The 19599-nt window shown below is 38.9% G+C and overlaps 1 protein-coding gene, 1 long non-coding RNA gene and 1 other non-coding gene across 4 annotated transcripts; 2 read left to right on the forward strand and 1 right to left on the reverse strand.

The window, feature by feature from the left end:
- Nucleotides 1–2717: 2717 nt before the first annotated feature.
- LOC105304968 (protein SLFN14) lies at nucleotides 2718–10589 on the reverse strand. The gene is made up of 4 exons (XM_011379342.2): nucleotides 9515–10589; nucleotides 8192–8320; nucleotides 6586–7297; nucleotides 2718–4651 (listed from the first exon to the last, which is right to left on the reverse strand). Exons 1-4 carry the CDS (start codon nucleotides 10572–10574, stop codon nucleotides 3820–3822), a joined length of 2733 nt encoding a protein of 910 aa, XP_011377644.1. The 5' UTR covers nucleotides 10575–10589; the 3' UTR covers nucleotides 2718–3819.
- Nucleotides 10590–16651: 6062 nt separating this feature from the next.
- LOC111731270 lies at nucleotides 16652–19207 on the forward strand. 2 transcript variants are annotated; one of them, XR_002777051.1, is made up of 3 exons: nucleotides 16652–17327; nucleotides 18799–18988; nucleotides 19090–19207. It is a non-coding gene; the product is annotated as an uncharacterized LOC111731270 (long non-coding RNA). The 2 variants fall into 2 exon arrangements; XR_002777050.1 differs by lacking the exon at nucleotides 18799–18988.
- LOC111731290 lies at nucleotides 18868–18964 on the forward strand. The gene has a single exon (XR_002777060.1). It is a non-coding gene; the product is annotated as a Z30 small nucleolar RNA (small nucleolar RNA).
- Nucleotides 19208–19599: the final 392 nt, after the last annotated feature.

The raw sequence follows: 19599 nt of genomic DNA on the forward strand, positions 1-19599 counted from the left end.
ATTTATAAGTATACCAAATATATAAATATACAAATATAACTGAGCATGTGCCTGGCTTAATTTTAATAGTGTTAAATTGCTAGTGACCCAAATTAATAGAGGGATGATTATTGAAATTTTGTATGATCTCGCTGGGAAATTGTGCAACCACTTAAAATGCTAATTTTGAAGACTATGCTACAATGTGGCGAAATGCCTGCATTAGTCAGCTACTGCCTCTAAACAAACAATCTTGAAATCTCAGTCATACAGTAATAAACACTTATTTCTCACTTACGCAGTGCAAGTCACCTGGGTTTTGGCTCATCTGGTCAAGATCAGTTGAACCTGGCTCCAGGCCATGAGTGGAGTTCAAGTCTGCTTCACGTCTCTCATTCCTCAGTGACTGGTAGGCTGCCCAAGGCATAGTCTTCACATGGCAAAAGTGGAAGCCCAGGAGAGCAGACCTAATGCTGAAATGTGTAAAGTCTCTGTGCACATTACAATTACTAACATTTCGTTGGCCAAATAAAGCCACGTGGTCAAGAAAGTTGATTGTATAACTTGATCATAACTATGTAAAAATAGTTTTGTGAATCAACAAAGAATAGAAATAAATAAGCAAAATGAAAAAAGAAACTATGCCCCAAAACAAGAACTTTTTATTTTGCCTTTCTCCCTTTCTCAAATTTACACAAGAGAATTATATTACCCTTCTTTTTTAAAGTAAGTTTTAGAAGCATCTCACAGGATGCAATTTAGTTTATTAAACTAATTGTTTTATCCATTGCATCAAGGGTCTGTAGAAAAAAAATTGGAATTCTAAGTATAAGTAAGTTAGTCAATTATTATTAGTCCCTACCAGTTCCTAATCTCAAACTCAAACCAAATGAATTTCCATCAACATGAACCTTTAACTTTGTTGCCTAAAAACAGATCGAATTGCTTTATTCTCTTATTATTAATTATTGCCGTGTTGATTATTCTCCACACTGATCTCTTTGAAGTCTCTGAAATTAGATATTCATTTCACTGAATAGAAGCATTGTCCCTAATAAATTCTGATTTTCTGAAAGTGGCAAGTCCATTCAACAAATAATTACTGAGCACTCTATGTTCAAGGCACTACAATAATTGCTTTTGGGGAAGTAAAGATGTGTAAGTGACCATCCTTACTCTCAAAGATCTCATAGTCTAATGGGAAGAGAAATGTGTACACATTTATTTGTCTACAGAAAGAAGACTAGGAGAAGGGCTTAATGGTTCTCAACCCTGGTGGCATATTAGAATCATCTGCACAATTTTTAATAAATACCACTATCCAAGCACATGCCCAGAGATGCTGATTTAATTGCTCTAGTGTCTGCCAGATCACTGGTATTTTTTAAAGCTCTCCAGATAAAAATAGTGAGTAGCCAGTGTTGAGAACCACTGGGTTAGGCCTTCTACTTCGAGCCTGACTGAGCTGTTTCAGGAGACTAAAAGTTGGCAAAGACTCTCAAATTCAGTATTTAAAACAATTTTAAAAATCAATTACCATATCAAAAATTATATAATACATGCATATAGTTTAAAACGTTAAATGGTACTGAGGCTTATGACTAAAATATAGCAGTTCCCTGTACTCTCCATTTCTCCAATTCTCTTCCGCTTTGACTCTTTAAATTATTTTTAAAGAATTCACACATCTCCCATTATCCAGTTGTTAACACACTGGTATCTTTTACATCATCAAAAACAAATTAGTTAAAAAAATAAAGACAAAAACATATTAATTGCTGAACTTTATTTTCTCCCACCTAAAATTACCCTAACCACTCCCCCGGCCCCCACCCGCCCAAGGAACAGTAAAAAGGAGTAAATGTCAAGTAATTGGTGCAGCAAGTGTAGGAGAGAGGTTCTTCTGTCCAATCCATGTCCCGGTTCAGACTGGCCTGCCTGGTGGCCGAGCAGTTAAAAAAGGCAGCTAAGTGTACTTTTCTAAGCCCTACCTGCTCTCCTACCTCTCAGAAAGTTGATGGGCTTTATCTAAAATTATAGCCAAAAGAATATTTCCATACTTCGTCCTGCATTCAGGCCTCTCCAGCATCAATAAAGTTGTCTTTAACCTTTCTAGAAGTTAAAAACAATCTGGAAATAGGAATCCTTCCAAAGCATTAAAAAAAAAAAAAAAAAAAAAAAAAAACCTATGGAAAAATAAGATTGCATTGCAGAGCATAATATTAGCTTAACTATTTTGGGAGCTGACTAGAGAAAAGGACCTTTGATTTTATTTCTAATATATTGCACATACATTGGAAAGAAGACATGATAGGAAGGTATTGCATAGATTCTGTTATGCCAGCAACTACTCTGGCATAGTTTAGAAAGAGTTTGGTATTCCCATTTTAAAAAATTTAAGCCATAGAATAGCAGCAGAAAGGGAAACCAAGTTTAATTTTGGGGGATGAAAAAAAGTTAATTGAAAAGGTTGGCACTTGAATAAAGACATGATTGACAAGAAAGGATTTCAACAGGTAGAGGGAGTAGAAAAAGGTTTGAAGGCTGAGAAAATGGCATAGGCACAGCCAGAAGCCAAGAATGTGTATGGGTGTGTAGGTGGTAGTATTGCTGTACAGGTTCTCTGTAACCTCTCACTGGATTATAAAATTAACACCAAATCATCATGGAAAAGATCAGGGATGTGCAAAGACCTCTTATAGTGAGACCAATTCCCAGGCCAGTAGCAGGGTGTAAGCACTTTCTAGCCTAGATGAAAGTATTAAGACATAAAGAATGAATATGAGAAAAATGTTGTTATGTGTTGGGAGTAGTGAGGGGAAGGTTAGTGGTCAACCTGGAAACTTTAGAAACTAAGAGAGAAAAAAAACTTCATCCAAGGCAGAGATTATGGAAAAACTAGTCACTCTTAGCATTCTAAATTTGCTTTCTTTTGTAAACCTGACCTGTCTAGCCCTTGTGGTAGAAATATTTCTATTTTAGAGATGGTTGCAATAGTCTAACATAGCCTGAAGACTTCATACATTTGAATCAGATTACCAACTCCCCTTGCTGCAAAGATTTGCTTATATAATTTGGTTTCCTATGTTACTATTAAATGTACTGATTAGCAAAAGCATCTGGCCCACCTATTACTACAATCCTCGCTCTAAATTGTCAGAGTAGCATTTTCTTTTATGCCTTGGTCTTTTGTGAACTTTATTAGTATAAAGCCATCCTCAAGAGACTGATCCAAACTTGGTACAGAGGAAATCGAGTTCTGAGCCTATAAAGCTTGAGTCCCAGAGCCAGTATGACGTGCCAACATAGGTGCTGTCCTGAGATACCCAGTCAAAGTAAGTAGCCTGGAGGGCACCCTACTCCCCACCCTCAAAATAGTCCACCTGGACTGGGAGCATTAGAAACATTGGGAAATGGAGGTATAATAAAGAATGTGTTAGAAGAGTATGTCAGGGTGTTTCATGGAAAGCCCTGAAAATTGGTTTTGTTTGAAGACTGCAGGGACTCACTGAAGATACATTAGCAGGGGATGGCACAAAATCAGTTCTCTGTATGAGGAGAACCTCTCTGTTTGATAGGATGGAAGCCAAATTAGGCTAAGAAAACTGGAGGAAGGTGACCAAATATGTCTGTCATACACGAAGGAGGTGAAGTGTACTGGAAAACAGATAGGAACTCTGCGCATAGAGTGTCAGGGTCCCAAGATACATTTCTGTGGCTCTCTGCCATACTGACTCTGCCTTGATTTCCTCACTTGTACACGTGAAAGGGAGTAACTGCCACCTGCCTGGAAGAAGGGACTCTGCTTTTTCTGGATTCCTATATTGCTTGAAATAATTTTCAGAAGGCTGCCTTTTCATAAAGCAGGTAGAGGTGTTTAATGGCTCTTGAGGCAAAGCAGAGCTTATGAGTTTCCTCTGACAAGGTACATTCTGGACTGAGCCCAAACACAATATTCCTCTCCAGGCCTGAAAACTGCTGAAGACTGTCTAAAATGATGTGACTGCCCAAAACATCAGAGGCCTGGCTGAACACAACTTCTGTTGCTCTGTGAGTTTCAATTAATTCCATTGCTTTTAGCAGGGCAAGCTCATAACGCCCTCTGTCCTCCACTCTCCTGCACAGAATTGCTATGTCTTTGGGCAAATAGCCACATTGGAACAGGCTATGACATCTTTCTGCCACACGATTCGCGATTTGCCCTATTGTCAGGTTAGTCTCCGTCTCACACACCCCAGGCAGAGCCTGAGCACATATTGCTTCCTCGTAGGCAGCTTCCCTGAACAATGACAGTATGTCTGGAGACATATTGAAGAGAGGATTTTCTTTGATTCTCTTCATTTCTTGTTTCATGACCATCGCTATTTCCAGAGAACAGTGGATCCCATTGGTGATTGTTTTACGAGGAAACTGAGCAGATGGAGGGGGAAGACCATTGACATCAGCATGCTGAACTTGGAAAGGGTCCAGAAAAAACCAGAGAACCCCACGGGGAACGTTTTCACTTGCAGCCCCCCTCACCTTTGAATGGGTGATGTTCTTAGCCTTCATGTACCAATCACCATATTTACTGCAGAACTTCTCAGTTTCATCCATCACTATGTGTTTAATCTTTAGGAACTCCCCTCGCATGAAGGTTTTCCGAGTTACAGCTTGGCAGGTGATTTGCTGGCTGTAAGGATAAGAGAGAGAATAGGATTTTAGGAAACACCATGCATTCATTACTCTCTGGATTGGAATCAGAGGCTAGTTCTCATCTGGAGGCTGATCCGCTGATTCAGTGGTGTCCTGAATACTACAAAACTGCTTTACTGATAAGTTACCTGACAGAATACATAATTGCAAACCCTACTTTTTGGGGTTATCTAGTTAAATCTGCATGTGAAACTTCTGAAATAAACCCGGATAAGAGACTATTATTTCTATTAGTCTATTTCTGCATCTTGACAATCCCTAAAGACAAGCTCCTTACTTCTAAAGGAAATCTCAAAAGTAATTTACACTTGTTACTACCATTTCTTTCTGTCCTTTTTAGAGGTAGAGAACAGCCACCTAGAGGCATATCATAATTTTTATATGTAAAAGAGGTATGGGCAAATACAAATTCCCCTTAAAGCAAATCCTATTTCCCCACTTACTTATAGTACAAAACCAGAAACTTCTTTAGATTTTAGTAAGGAAAACATCAAGAGGTTGCTAAGTTCCATGACAAATCAGATAGGGTAACAAATCTACAGGGCTGTATCTCTCTGTGGCTATGAACCTGTTCACTTTGCTCAACATATCAGAGGAGGAGGAACAAATTAGAGGAGGCAAGAAACAACTAAGTTTGGTTGTTGCTTCAGTTTGGATCCAGGTAATATAATATCACTATTCCTACAGGTTTTCTGATTTTACATATACAGTCCCTGGGCTTTACTCCTTGAACCATAACTATTCATGTTCTTCTCTTCCAGTTTGGCCTGTGTACCGTTTTTGAAGAAAAGCACTGATTCGTAGCCATTCTCTGTATCCCCTTCACATAGGGTTCAATAGATATTTGTTAGATTGAATTTGCCTTTTGACTGAGGTATTTTTAAACTTACCTATAAAGCATATTAAAAACCACAGCCCTTAGCACAGTTTACGACATCCTTCATCATCTGGCATCTGCCTCCTTTGCAGCATCATCACCTACCACATACCAACACCCCGTCACTGCTCCAATCAGACCTACCCTTCTGATTCTTTAGTGTCTCCATGCCTTTGTACTTGCTATATACTCTTTGCCTAAAAAAGCCCTCATTTTATTCACTTCTCTCACTGACTTTTAAGAGTGTACCCAAACATCTCCTTTACTGGGAAGTATTTGCTGACCAACCTTCACACCAGTTAAGATAAGCATATCTTTATTATCATACTAATTACACCACATTCACATTGCTTATTTTTTCTTTTGTTTATGGCCAGGTCTTCAATATATTTTCTTCTCTAACACTAAATATCTACAGTTCCTCACATAGACATGGTGCTCAAAAAGATTTGTTGAATAAATAAGTAAACCGAACCAAAAATTCAAATGAGTTTGCCTTCATTTGCCAGATTATAAAGCAACCAATTTTTTTTAGTAAATTGAAAGCTAAAGATTTAAATCAGAAGCAAATTTGCATGTTTTCTAAAATTATTGATTCATAACAATTTAAACAAATGAAAATATTTTATAAACAAAATCAAATGGTATTTAAATTCAAGATTCTGTTATGTATGTCTAATTAAAGGAAATACCTTATGGCTTTAAAGTATTAAATATCAAGCAAAAAGTTTATTTAAAGAAAGATAGGTTTGTTTCTACTAAAATTTCAGGCCACAGAGTATGGGAAAAAATGTTTCTAGTTATATAATGTTATGCACACTTGGCTAATTTATAATGAGATGTTTAAGCCCGAAAATTGCAAAGTACTCATTTATAGCTCAACTACCTAATCACTTGGAAATGTGAACATAGTTTGGGCTCTAGCACTTATGCAATTAAGGCAAAATCTTAAATTAACAATACAAATTACTTCTGTGATACTGTTGAAAGACTAACTAAATACATTTATTGTGTTTAGTTAGTGAAACACTTACACCACGTAATTCTTTAAGGAGTCATTTTCACAAACATAGAGAACCTCTTTTGGTTTGCAGTGGAATAAGTCCTTAATTTTCTCCATGATCTTTATGGCTAGGGCTGTCTTCCTGGTTCCTGGAAAGCAGTAGATGAACAGTTCTCGGGTCTCATGAAGGCTCTCTGAAAGCAGCTCACACTGCTCTGCTATGAGCAAGTTGAAAAATTCATAGCCCAGCAGGTCACTCAAAAGAGATCTAGAGCACAGTGAGACCACGATAAGGGCCTGCAACAAGTCTTCCATTTCCTCCTCATTAGCAAGCTGGTAGGCTTGGGGGTAGTATACAGGGATTTCACAAGGTCTACACTGTGTGGTGGGCAGGTATATCAGCTTCGGAATGACACACACTTTTTCTGTGTAACCAACAGTTCCTAGTTTCTGCTTCAACTGACGAGCAGTATTTCGGGCATACTCAAGGCTTTCACTCTTACTGGGGTGTTTTAAGATTGTAAAGAGTACAAGGGGGCTATTAACTGCTATTAGGAGAGCATCACACAGGACATCCTGCTCTTTTTTTAAGCCAACATCACTAGCCCAGCTTCTAGAAAATATCACAATCCCCTGAGAACAAGGATGTATCTGCATCTTCATTAATTCTTCCAGTCCTTTATGATCTGAGAATAGCTTCTTACAGAGTGATTCTGGTTTAAATTGTATCTCTTCCTGTGTCACTGAAAATCCAAGGAATAGAAATTACTAAAATGTACAAAAGCATATTGTAAGTATTCCTGCAACATAAATAAAAGAAATGAGTCTAGCCATGGAACCATAGGTTTCCTTGTCTGCAAGAAAAGCACCCCTTCTTCACAGGCCAGGACTGTGAAGTTCCCACTGTTGACTGCTCTCATACAGGGAAGGCAATCAGGGAGAGGTCTTCACAGAACAGCCTCCTAGCACCCTCTTCTCAACCCCAAATGGTCCACTCCTGCTAGGAAATCAGGCAGTCACTCCTTCCTGTTAAAGAGGTGTGTGAGCGTGCGCATGTGTGCCTGAGGCTTTGAGAGAACTAAGAACTTTAATTTAAAACAATGATTCTTAACATGCAGCAATTTTACTACCCCCACCCCCCAGGACATTTTTTCTTGTTACAGCTGGAGGAGGGCTACTGGAATCTGGAAGGTAGAGGCCAGGAATGCTGCTACACATCCTACAATTCAGAGGGCAGCCCCTTTCAACAAAGAATTACGTGGCCAAATATCAGTAGTGCTAAGGTTGAGAAACTCTGCTTTAGAACCCCATGGCTCACCTCCTTCTGCATTGGAAAGCCAGGCGGCAAGTCTCTTGTGCTATAGACTTAAGGAATTTAGGAGAACTTCTAAATTATCTCCAATTTGGGGAACAAAAACCATAAGCGACTAGAAGCCCAAAAGCACACAGAAATATTGTGTGAATTTGATGACTGGGAAATAAAAATTAGCTTTTTCAGGACCATTATGTCTGCTAAGTCCTATATTTCTTTCTGAGGAGAAAAATATGAACTAATTGCTATCAGTTCCTCCCAACATAATTTTAGGAAAAAAATAAATAAATAAAAGCCCCCTCGGCTGAAATCAAGAAAGAAATACCTGGAAACAAACGTTGTTGTAGAGCCCCTTTAAATTTCAGGACTTTTATGGGACATGATGGACTTCTTAGTGCAGACGAAGCTGGTGAAACCAGGAGAAGGCTGTAGTCTGTGGCCAGACTAGAAGGAGCTAAACAAATATATGGAGAGTTGTTTCAGACAAAAAAGAAACAGAACTTTTTAATTGTTCTTCCTACTGTTGAGATGTGATTTGCATCATGCCTGATCTGCTCTTACATTCTCTATGCCTCAAACAGTTCACAGATGTTAGGAGAGGAAGTCTGGGGACTCCTGGAGGACCATGCATTTTCTGAGTCACTGTGTGATTCATCTTGGGCAAGTCATTTTACCTCTCTGTCATGACTGGGTGAGGTGATGATCCCTAAGGTTCCTTCCAACTTTAATATTCTGATTCTGGGTCATCTCTAAGAGGAAAAGGCTTCTAGCGGGAGCAGAAAAAGTTAAGCACAGTATGTATTTTTTTATACTGTTATAGTTGTTTAAGTTCCCATCCAAAGTTTAGATAGAATAGAAAGTGGCAGGATCTCTAGTTTGGTGTATGTGTGTATGTAAAGTAAACTCAAACAAATTCAGAATGAGAAAGAATAAGTCAATACAATCACTCAACTCTTGATCCAAGTTTCTTTAATAAAATTAAATACTGACCATGAAGGCAAACTGATAAACTTTGTTCAGCCGGTGAGTCCTTTACGGATTAATTAGAAATCACCAGGGCTGATTCTGTGAGGCAGGGCGAAACTGTAAGGGAAGTGAAAACACTAGGAGTCCTCGTCCCCATTCCCATTCCCTGCCCCAGCATCTCTTTTTTCATCAGTTAGTTTTTCCCCACTTAGGGAAAGTGGTTGAAGGCATTAGCTCCTAATGTTACTGAAACAATTCAAATTTGTCAACAAATTTCCCTTGAAAGAATTAGTGAAGAGTCATTCTTAAATGCTGTTTCTCTGAAATATCATCCTTAGAGATTACTGATGAACGTTTGTGACTGAAAATATCAGCCTGCAAAATTTTTTCAACAGGCCTTTACAGTGCATAAAAGGGAAATGCCACTAATTCATGGCTGATGGCATGCTATAATTTTCCCAAAGTAGACTGAAATCGAAGCATTTCCTGACTTCAAGGAGTTCATATTCTTTGAGTTAGTAAACATATTAGAAAAAGGAACCCTGTAATGGGAGAATATTTGTAAGCAAAACAGCTTTTTAATCATTTTAATTCTTTGAAATATCTGTGACCAAATGCCCACAGAAGGCAGAGAAGGGAGTTTCTCCCTGCCGACTGGATAATGGCTGCTATTCTGCTTTACCTGGCTGAATATCCAGCATCATGGCCACCCAGTGCTCGGCTGTCAGCCTTGTGACAGAATTGTTCCTCATAATCCAGGAATCCGGGGCCTCTGTGAATACCACACAGCAGAAGGGCTCCACTTGAACCACACAGACATAACCATACAAGGCATCTTTTTGGTATACATCCAAGATTTTGGTAGTGAAATTCACTTTTGGCTTCTCACAACAGAAGTGGAATGTTGGCAGTTTTTCTATGCAGTTTTCTATTTCTTTTTTTAATAGGTCAGGGTTTACTCTTTCTCGCTTACATCCAAACACTTCTTTGCTCTTATCATCCACCCCAATAATTAGGTATCCCCCATGGGTATTGGCAAATGCAGAAATGTAATGAGGCAGCATTTCTTTAATTCGAGGGATAATCTTTTTGGTAGTGAACCTTTTAAACTCTACATGTGTTGACTCAGTAAAGCTGAGTTTCTCTTTATACATGAGTTTGTCCTTTTTAAAAAATTCTGAGGCAGACGTCTTCATATTTTCCTCTTCCTGAATGTTTCTGTCAAGAACTTTCTGAGGATGCAGCTCCTTCACCCTCGATCTTCCTCTTTGGGCTCTAGACTGCTTCTCTCTCAGAAGCTCCAGGGCACTGCTGGCACTCAGGTTGATAGCGGAAGTCACATCTCTCTGATATAAATTTGAGCGCAAGCTGCAAATCCTTAGAGGTAGGCTGAAAACATCTGGGCTCCATGACTTCACAAAAATCAGGAGATTGTGCCCCTGCTGCATGTAGTCAAGGTATTTCTGTGAACCTGAAGGAAGGAGCTTTTGAAAAGAAGTTTCCAGATCCTGTCCCAGCCCATGGCATGGGTAACTGTAGGTTTTATCGTCAATCTCCGCTTTGATCACACCCCCTCCAGAATTTAAGAGTGCACATGTAGCTTGGATGATTTTAGAATTCTCAGTTCTTTTCAAATAGTTATTGGTCATCTTCTTCCTGTTCTCTTCTCCAAAAGTCACTCTGCCCACTTCTACAATTACCTCAGGATAGAGCATTTCCGTATTGGTCTTGAGACTCTCCATCTCAGCAACCCCTCTGTGCTCCAAACAATAACAGAAATGGATTCCAATAAATAATCAGGACAGAAATGTTGCTTCTACATTAACAAGAATTCAAGAGATTACAATATTCTCTTCAAAGTTTTAAGTTATTGGCGATACATTTTAACATGGAAATAATCTTTGATATCACTGTTTTCTAACAACTTTGTCAAGATCCTTAGTTTTTCCATCATGAATGGGCATAGGTAAAGGTAAATGCTTAATATTTTGCCATAACAGAAAACTTACAGCACTGGAATTTTGGGCCATTTTTTTACTTAAAATTAGGAAGCGCCAACAGTGAACCCAGATATAAAGAACATGGGTTGGCGCAGGAACCAATGTAAGTTATTAGAGAATGTGTAGAAGCAGAATTTAAAGTCAGAAGATCCTCCTATTTATAATTCAAAGGAGAAAGAAAGAGGGGCAATAGGGAACTACTGGAGTATAGTTTGAGAGTATACGTGATACAGATATCTTGCTATAAAAACAAACATAAACTTGGTATTATTATTTTATACATTTTTAAAGCTTTATTCTACTCCTGAAAGAATATCAATCAACACCAAATGCAGAAATTGTTTTATCTCTTCAAACATTATTCTAAAAGTACATTTCTTCATATACAGTGTGATACAGAAGCAGGTGCTTTCCTGCCCTCCTAATAGTTCTATCAGTGCTGTGAGAACCTCTAAGACTTGGACAAGAATATGAATGTAAGGACATGGTTATTAAACTGTGGCCAATCCCCTTTTGCTTCACAAATAGAGCACTCTCGGTCAAAATTAGGGCACTGAAGCAAATATTTCAGACATGACTCTCTTAGCTTTTGTTAAAAAAATAAAATGTTTACTAACCCAAACCAAAATTCTTCCTCTAGAAGAAAAGAACCCATTTCTTCTGTGTGATCTTTGCAAGGCAGAGGCCATATAAGTGTTGTTTGTACCCACCAAAAGGAAAAAAAGCAGGCATTCAGCAGGATGTGTACCCTCCTCTGTCATAGTTTGCTCTCAGTTGCCTTCTCATCCACCAGGTAAACCAAACTCAACCTGATGAATTGTTTTTTTCCATATGCGAGCATCTCCTACAGGTAAATGTAACTGTATGGCCCCTTAGAGAAATTTCTGATAACATTCTATTCACATGATAGAATCACAGAAGTGTTGGAAGGGACTTTAAAGATCTTTGGGTCCAACTATCCATCTGATTCTTAAATCTTCTCTATAATATTCCCAACTCTCAACAAATTGCTTTCCAGCAACTGCTTGAACACCTCCAATGATGAGTAACTCACACTATCAAATTAGTCCTTCTATTTTTCGACAACTCTGTTAGAAATGGCTTCCTTATGTTCAACTGTAATTTGTCTCCCTGTAATTTCCATCTGCTGGGGCTCACAGAACAAATCCAATTGTTTTTGATCTAGCACACTGTACTCTCATGGCTCCCAAGTCTCATTGATACTGATGCTGCTAGATGCTGCTAACAACTGTGATAGATATCATTTTCTGAGATTCTAGCTTCAAAAGAACATCCTTTCCACTCTTCTCAAAATTTCTCACTCATTTTCCTTTACAAGTTTCTCTTTAACTACTATATAACTAAGCCCTTCATGCCCTCAGACATAAACTGCACCTAAGATGAGATGGATGAGATTTTTCAAATTAAACTTTTTTTACCTGATGCGCTTGCTTCTTCTCTTGTTTCAGTTCCACATCTGGCTTGGGTCTGAATGTTTGCTTTCTGTCACAGTCCCTGTTGCCCTTTTGATATCAGCCTGGGAGGAGCAGGAACTCTGCCAGACTCCCCCAGTTTTCATTACATTGACCCACTGAGGAAGGCTGATAAGGACTCAAGTAAAGCCTGTGACAGGGTAGATTAGCAAGCCGAGGTCTGACTTCTGGGAGTGAATGAGGTAGTAATGGGAAAATTCAGAAGTTTTCAAGTGAGGGGCTAAAGCTAAACTTTTCACCTCTAAGGGGCCAAGTGTCATTTCCACACATCATATAAGCACCTTCTGTCCTCATTAATTTCTTTTCAAAGCTCTACATTCATTTTAAATTAGGCCGCTCTGCACGTATCCATTATGAGCAATATTAAGTTATTCCATTACCTTCCAAAATTGCTTGTTCCATTCTACTTACTTTTATTCTCCTTTTCCTATTCTTCTTTTTTATTGGACACAAAACCCAGCCTAGAAAAATGCACATTGATGAGGTCCTGGCTATCCTTGGGTGAGAGAATGACAGATTATTTTTGTTTAATTTCCTTTCATTTTTTAAAAAAAAACTTTTTCTGTATTGTTTTTACCATTAAAATAGGAATTGTTTTTATCATTAAAAAACAAAAAAATAAACAGGTGAACTATCTCACTTAGGAATGCTGGTTAAACTGGATAAAGCTTCCTATAGTAGGCCGAATAATGGCCACCAATTATTATTAGTATTATTATTAGGAACCTGTAAAAAAGGTCATTGCAGATGTGATTAAGTAAAAGTCTTTGGATGGGGAGATTATGCTGGATTATCTGGGTGGGCCCTAAATCCAATTACAAGTGTTCTTATAAGAGAGAAGCAGAGAGAGATTTGATATACACGAAAGAGACAACATGACCCATAGAGGCAGAAATTGGAGTGATGTGGCCACAGTGTAGGAATGCAGCGGCCACTGGAAGGTAGAAGAGGCAGGACCGAATTCTCTCTCCCCTTGTATCCCTTCCCCCCTTCCCCAGCATAACCCTGCTGACACCTTGATTTTTTGCCCAATAAAACTGATTTCAAACCTTTAGCTGTGGGAAAATAAATTTTTGTTATTTTAAGCAACAAGTTTGTGATAATTTATTGTAGCAGTCACAGGAAACTGATATACTTGTCTCCCTCTAAATTGAACCAACAAACAAGTCTGTGTTTCTACTCAATTTGCTTATGATGAAACGACCTTTTTTATAATAAAAAATAGATTTGATTGATTGATTGATTGATTGATTTGCCGAGGTTACTGTTCCTATGAAGTTCTGCTTTGCTGGTATATTACGCTTTGTGCATGTTGGCTAAACAGAGTTTCCAGGACAGGAGGCAGAACAGATACTATGATGAATATTTAACACAGCAACACCATAAACTCCGAAAGCCTGCCCTCAGCTTCAACTTTAACCTATTTCCATTCACTTCACTTACAAATTCAGTCTCACTTTTAGTTTTACAACCTACCTTAATTCCCAGCCTCTCTTGCATCGAAATCCCTGATATTACTTACCTTAAGAAAGATAAAAATGACCATCTTTTACTGAACGTGTACATTTGGGTGCAAGGCATCGAGATGGGAGCTTTCCATACTACACAGAAACTGAGATTACATGGCCAATAAGTGGAAGAGCAAGGGTTCAAAGTCAGATTTGTCTAATACAAATGTTTCTACTCCTTCTCCTGCCTTTCATTTTGGGATTCTAGATTGTTTTTGAGTCTTCAAAATCAGAAATCCACCTAACTATCTCCCCTTTTTCTTCCTGCTCAAGAGGAAGATCATTATTTAGACAGGAGAACCAGAAACCAGATTGTTTCTTTTTTATTCTTCTTCAATGTACTATAAAGGACTAAATCTGGAGAAGCAGGGATAATGTGAAAGATAAGCAAATAGTTTCTCTTCCTTCTTCAAAGTTCCTTAGTTGAGTCCCCTGGTTATGAATAGTTAGATTATCACACCAGGGAGATTCTCACATCTTGGTTTTGATACCTCAAAACCAACTTTGCTTTTTCCTAGGTCCTGGGAAAGTGATGTGGCCATTCTGTTGACAATGGGCTAAGAACTAGAGCCTCCAATGTATTTAAGATGTATTTACTCACTAAGAATTTCAATTTATCAGAAGTCCTTTGTGTCAGTGTACACAGCCTTCATGCACACTAGACACAAAATGACAAATACCAGCCTCTACCTCACCCTCAATTCATTCATAGAGATGATCTAGAGAGCAATAATGCTAATTCTACCATGCTACTACCTGACTCTGGTAAGTCTCCTAACTTTCATCCATTCTTTTATTCGATCACCTATTTTTTGAGCACCTAGGGTGTTGAAATCCTAGCTCTGTCACTTTCTAGATTTGAGACCTTGGTTAAACTAATCTCCATACAGTTCTGGTGAGAATGAAATGAGATGATATACATAAAGAGCTTAGCATGGTGCCTGGCATATAATGTCAGCTTTTCATTCAATAATCAATTACTAAGCACTTACTGTGTTCTGAACATGGTGCTATGCTGTAAGGCTACATGACAAAATGAAAACTGCCATTTAATGACTGCTTTCTTTGGGCCAAACAAGCAACTTTGATTACTTTGATTTGTCCTCATAACAACTTGTAAGACATGCATGATTTTCATCATCTTATAAATGAGGAAACTGAGTTCAGGGTAGTAAAGATCAAGGTTACACATCTAGTAAGTAGCTTGGATTTGAACCACTATCTATCTGATTCTAAAACCCATTTACCATAATTCTGTCATGCATCCATACTGTTAGCCAGAAGAATAAGACACATATCCTGTTCACAATCTAGAGAGGGAAAACACATATCAAACCATTGTAATACAGCATATATAATAACATCAGTTGAGCACTCTATGTTCTAGGCATTGTTCTCATTCAATTTATCTAACAGTTCTGTGTGCTATAATATTAGGTGCTATTATTATTCCCTTTTTGAGGAAACTGAGGAACAGAGTTTATGGTGCTTACAAATATGGTCCATGTGCATGATCACTACATTCTAGTGCCACTCTGGAGAGCTAGCAATGTATGAACAATGTGCTCTGAGTGTTCTGAGGTGTGACAATAACTCCGCTTGTGAAAATAAGATAAGATCTCATAAATGAGATGGTGTATGAGCTGGAACCTGTAAGTAAGAATACCAGGCTGAGAAAGAGAGATGGAGAAGAGGAAAACCAGGCAGAGAAAACGGCTCATGCAAATTCTCTTCACTGTCTAACCTCTCCTATCCGATTGGCTGCTCCTTGCTGCTTATTATATACCATCTCTCCATTTCCACTGCCACAGTCCTAATTTAGGCTCTTATTGGCTCTCACCTGGACCATAGCAATCACTTGCAATAGCATCCCTTTGCCTTCCTTCATTCTATTTAAAAACACAGTTGCACATTGAATTTTCTAAAGTACAGCTCTGATTATGTCATCTCAGGCTCTGAAATCTTCAAATCTCTCTTTCTCCAGAATAGTCTAAACTACACAGCCAGCAAGCTACAATCTTTAACAAAGTCTTGACCTATCTTTCAAATTTCTGCCACCCCTTTTCTTTAACACTATCACTGGTCCTCAAACTTTAGTGTGACTCAGTATCACCTGTGGGGCTCTTATTAAAAATATGTATGCTTCGGCTCCAAACCCAGAATATCTGATTCAGTAAATCTGGGTTTTGTCCCAGGCATTTTTATTTTGTGATTTGTTTTTAGTGCTGAAGGACATCTATATTGCTGTTTCCTCCTGGTGTTTCTAGAAACACTACGTGTTTAAACTTTACCTAAATTTGGTAAAGTTTCTTAAATTTTGAGAAACACTACGTGTTTAAACTTTACCTAAATTTGGTAAAGTTTCTTAAATTTTGAGAAACACTACGTGTTTAAACTTTATCTAAATTTGGTAAGCTCCTACATGTTTTCTTATTTGATTTGGGAGTTAAATTACTCCTTCTCCCAGAATCTCCTAATTCTCGAATCTCACCCATCTTTCAAGACCCAGATCAATTGCCACCTCTCCCAGATAATGTTTCCTGCTCTCTTTTGCACTTCTTTGATATTTAGATGCACTTTTCTTGCGGCACCTCTTGCTTATCTAGGAAGTGTCCAAGCGCCCGAGCAGCCAATAAATTCACCCTGAACGGAGAGGGACACGTGCACCTGAGTCTCCCCTCCCTCCACGCCCCCAACGCCTAGCCCTCGAGGGAATCTGGACAAGTGCAATAAACACTGTTGGATCACTCAATCAATAGTTCTTCCCGGAAACCCAGGGCATAACTGCCTCAGTCGCCCTTCCCTATTTGTGAAACAAGGCACCGGCAGAACTATTCAGCATTAACAGTCACCGAGTGGTCCGAGGGCGGGTAGGAACTGCTCAGAGGCTGGAAAGCTAGTGGCCTAACTCTGACAGTCAGCCACGCAAAGAAGCGATGGAAAAGGCGTTTCCGCCTGCCCGCCCGCTCCACCCCTGACTTTCGCCTCGCCCTCCGATTGGCTGCTCCTTGCACCCGCCCCCTTCTCAAGGCTGAGGCCCATGTGACCCACTGGCCGCTTCGGGATTGGTTGCCCCGGGAAAGGCCGCACAGGGCGGTGGGGAGCCTGCGGGGCCGTAGGGCGGAAGTGGATATGGAACCGGGAATGGGAGCGGGTATCGCCCAGAACCCAAAGGCGGAGTATCGGCTTCCTTCAGCCTCCGCTGGCCCGAGCAGAGGGCGTAGGAGTTAGGAGTTTGGAAAGAGAGCTCAGGACTCTTACCTGGGTCTGATGTGAGCCCTGCTCCGGCCTTTCTCGCGTTTATCCGCAGGGACGGCTTCTCTGTCTTTCCTGAACTTGGTGGGATTTGGACCTTATTATTTTTGAGGGTCTACTGTGTATAAGCAATGGTTGTCCTGCACTGGACGCCGTGCAGCGCGCCATGAGGTAGAAGCTGGGGGAAGCAGGGCTTAGAGATGCTTGAGGTATGGTCTTACTTACGTGAAATGTTAGAGGTAAGTCGGCTTTATAAATTGTGCTAATGCTTTTATAATCTAGGCGCTTAGAGTTTAGTAGGGAAGCTCGCGTATTGACTGAATTAAACTCTTATTAATTGAGCCTCCTCCTATATACCAGGCACCATTCTGAGTGTAATGGTAAGACAGACCTGGTTCTTTACGAACTCTGATGAGGCTGGTGGGAGAGAGGAGGAGGTGGGAGACGTGAATGGGTAAAACTTGGCATGTGATCCCTGTTGTGGTGGGAAAAAGTGCTGTGGGAGTCACAGGAGGGGATGACAGAGTTATAGACCACTTAACAGAGGTTACATTTGAGTAAAGTTTTAAAACTAATTGCACATTCTCGACATTGAAAGATGCGTTCTCCACATTGAAAGGGTGGGGGAGGCACTCCACATGGAGTGAATGTTCTCAGAATATGCTTGCTGTGTATGGCTGGAGCACACTAGAGCTCTCTTCACAAGTTTCATGCTTTTAGACAAATTTATTTAAGTTCTCTCGGCCTGTTTCCTCATTTTTAACGTGTACTATTTCACCTGTACAGGATGATAAAGACTCAAGCATAGCTCCTGTAAAACAGGCACTTTGTTAGTTTCCCTCCATGGAGCTTAGTTGCTGAACGCAAACAGACCAACAGCCATCAGTTTTTAACTATGGAGTATGAATTTGTTGACATTTACAGATGGCTGGAGGAAGCATGTGGTGTCTCCAGAATTGTTATTTAGCTACTGACAATACCATGCTGAAAGGCTGGGGAGAGTGACATTGTTTGTGATCCTAGTACTTTTCCATGTCAGTGATAGTATAGCACCTGAAGGTGTCATTTAGATAAATGAAATGCAGTCAGCTTTCTCATTCAGAAATTGATTATTCAGGGTGTGAATTGCTTTGCATTATCCAGGCTTTGCGTTGCTTCTTTTATCTTGCTCATGGCCTGGAGAAAAATGAAATTAAAACATATTTAGCTGGTAATGAAAAAATATAAATCTGATTATCAGACCTCAGTTCTCTTTCCAGCTTTGCTGTTAATTTGCTAAGGACCTTTGGCAAATCATAACCTCTCTGGGTCTTGGACTCTTAAGATAGATTTGGGTATAAACATTTTATGTGTATACTTTTTAATCTTTGCAGCAGAATTTTAAATCAAATTATGTATTATTCCTTTATAAAGGAATTTATAATCTTTAGAAAATCTTTTTAAAGCTTTTGCTTTAGTACTAGACTATAAATGCCTTCACAGGCATCCCTGAAATTTTATCATGCATAGTGTTTTGGCTCATGAAAAAAACAAGTTTATCAACTGTAAATGCTTATAGACTTGCTTCTGTATTTCAAAAACAAAAAGCTCCCCCCAAACAAAACTTTTTCAAATTTGCATTTTTGTACAGCAGAGTGGCTTAAAGCATTGTGGAGGATTATTCAAATCATGGTTGAAACTTATCTAAAAAGCAGCTTTATTTTTTCATAGGTAAACCTAAGTTTTTTTGGATATGAAAAGAGCACGTGAAATGCTCTTAGAAAGAGGTGAAATGCAGTGATGCGATGATGAGTGAAGTATAGTCTGACCTGGTATTGCCATTGCTTCGGTGTTGGCATTGACCAGGGCATGATCACTTAATCTTCTCTCTGAGCTGATTCTGATTGTGTTTTTTATATTGGTATGTTCTAATCTATTTGGATACTGGTTTTATTATGTATAAGAGTGCTTTTTTTTATGTTCTTTTGAATTTTACTGATACTTTCATGTTTTCCTTCTTAGGTTGAAGTAAAAAAATATGGCTTTGATAACTTCATGGAGGACTACCATTTTTTCAATCTTGATTCTGGTTCATTTCCCTTATTGACTTATTACTGTATTAAAGATGTTTAATTAACTGGTATTTGCTGTGGTAAAACTTTGCTGTTTAACAAAAATTTTTGTAAATGTCCATTATGCTCCTCTTATGATTCATAAAAGCATTAATATTTTAAAATAGGATATTCCATTTCAGAATTTAGTTTTATCACCTTTGTGCTATCAGAGAATGTGCTTTGAATTGCTAAAATGAGTTAAAGTATTAGCAACCACCTATCACAGCAGAGGCACTTACAAATTATTTTCATCTTCCAGTCATGACGATTTTTTTTTACCCGTATTTTTTCACCAACCTGCCAATCCAGTGGCATGAATTTTCTACATAGGCAATTTAAGTGTTTCAATAGTATTTCTGATACAAGATATTTCAAAAAAGGCTGAATTCTTGCTATTGGAGTAGAGGATCTCTCCCCC

The sequence above is a fragment of the Pteropus vampyrus genome, unplaced genomic scaffold, assembly GCF_000151845.1.
Source record: "Pteropus vampyrus isolate Shadow unplaced genomic scaffold, Pvam_2.0 Scaffold358, whole genome shotgun sequence".
Taxonomy (NCBI): Eukaryota; Metazoa; Chordata; class Mammalia; order Chiroptera; family Pteropodidae; genus Pteropus; species Pteropus vampyrus.

Coding starts and splice junctions, on each gene's coding strand:
- LOC105304968 (XM_011379342.2), bottom strand. CDS start 10,574: ATGGAGAGTCTCAAGACCAATACGGAAATGCTCTATCCTGAGGTAATT. Junction 7,298..8,191: donor ACAACAACGTTTGTTTCCAG/GTATTTCTTTCT, acceptor TTGGATTTTCAG/TGACACAGGAAGAGATACAA. Junction 4,652..6,585: donor TCCTTAAAGAATTACGTGGT/GTAAGTGTTTCA, acceptor TTATCCTTACAG/CCAGCAAATCACCTGCCAAG.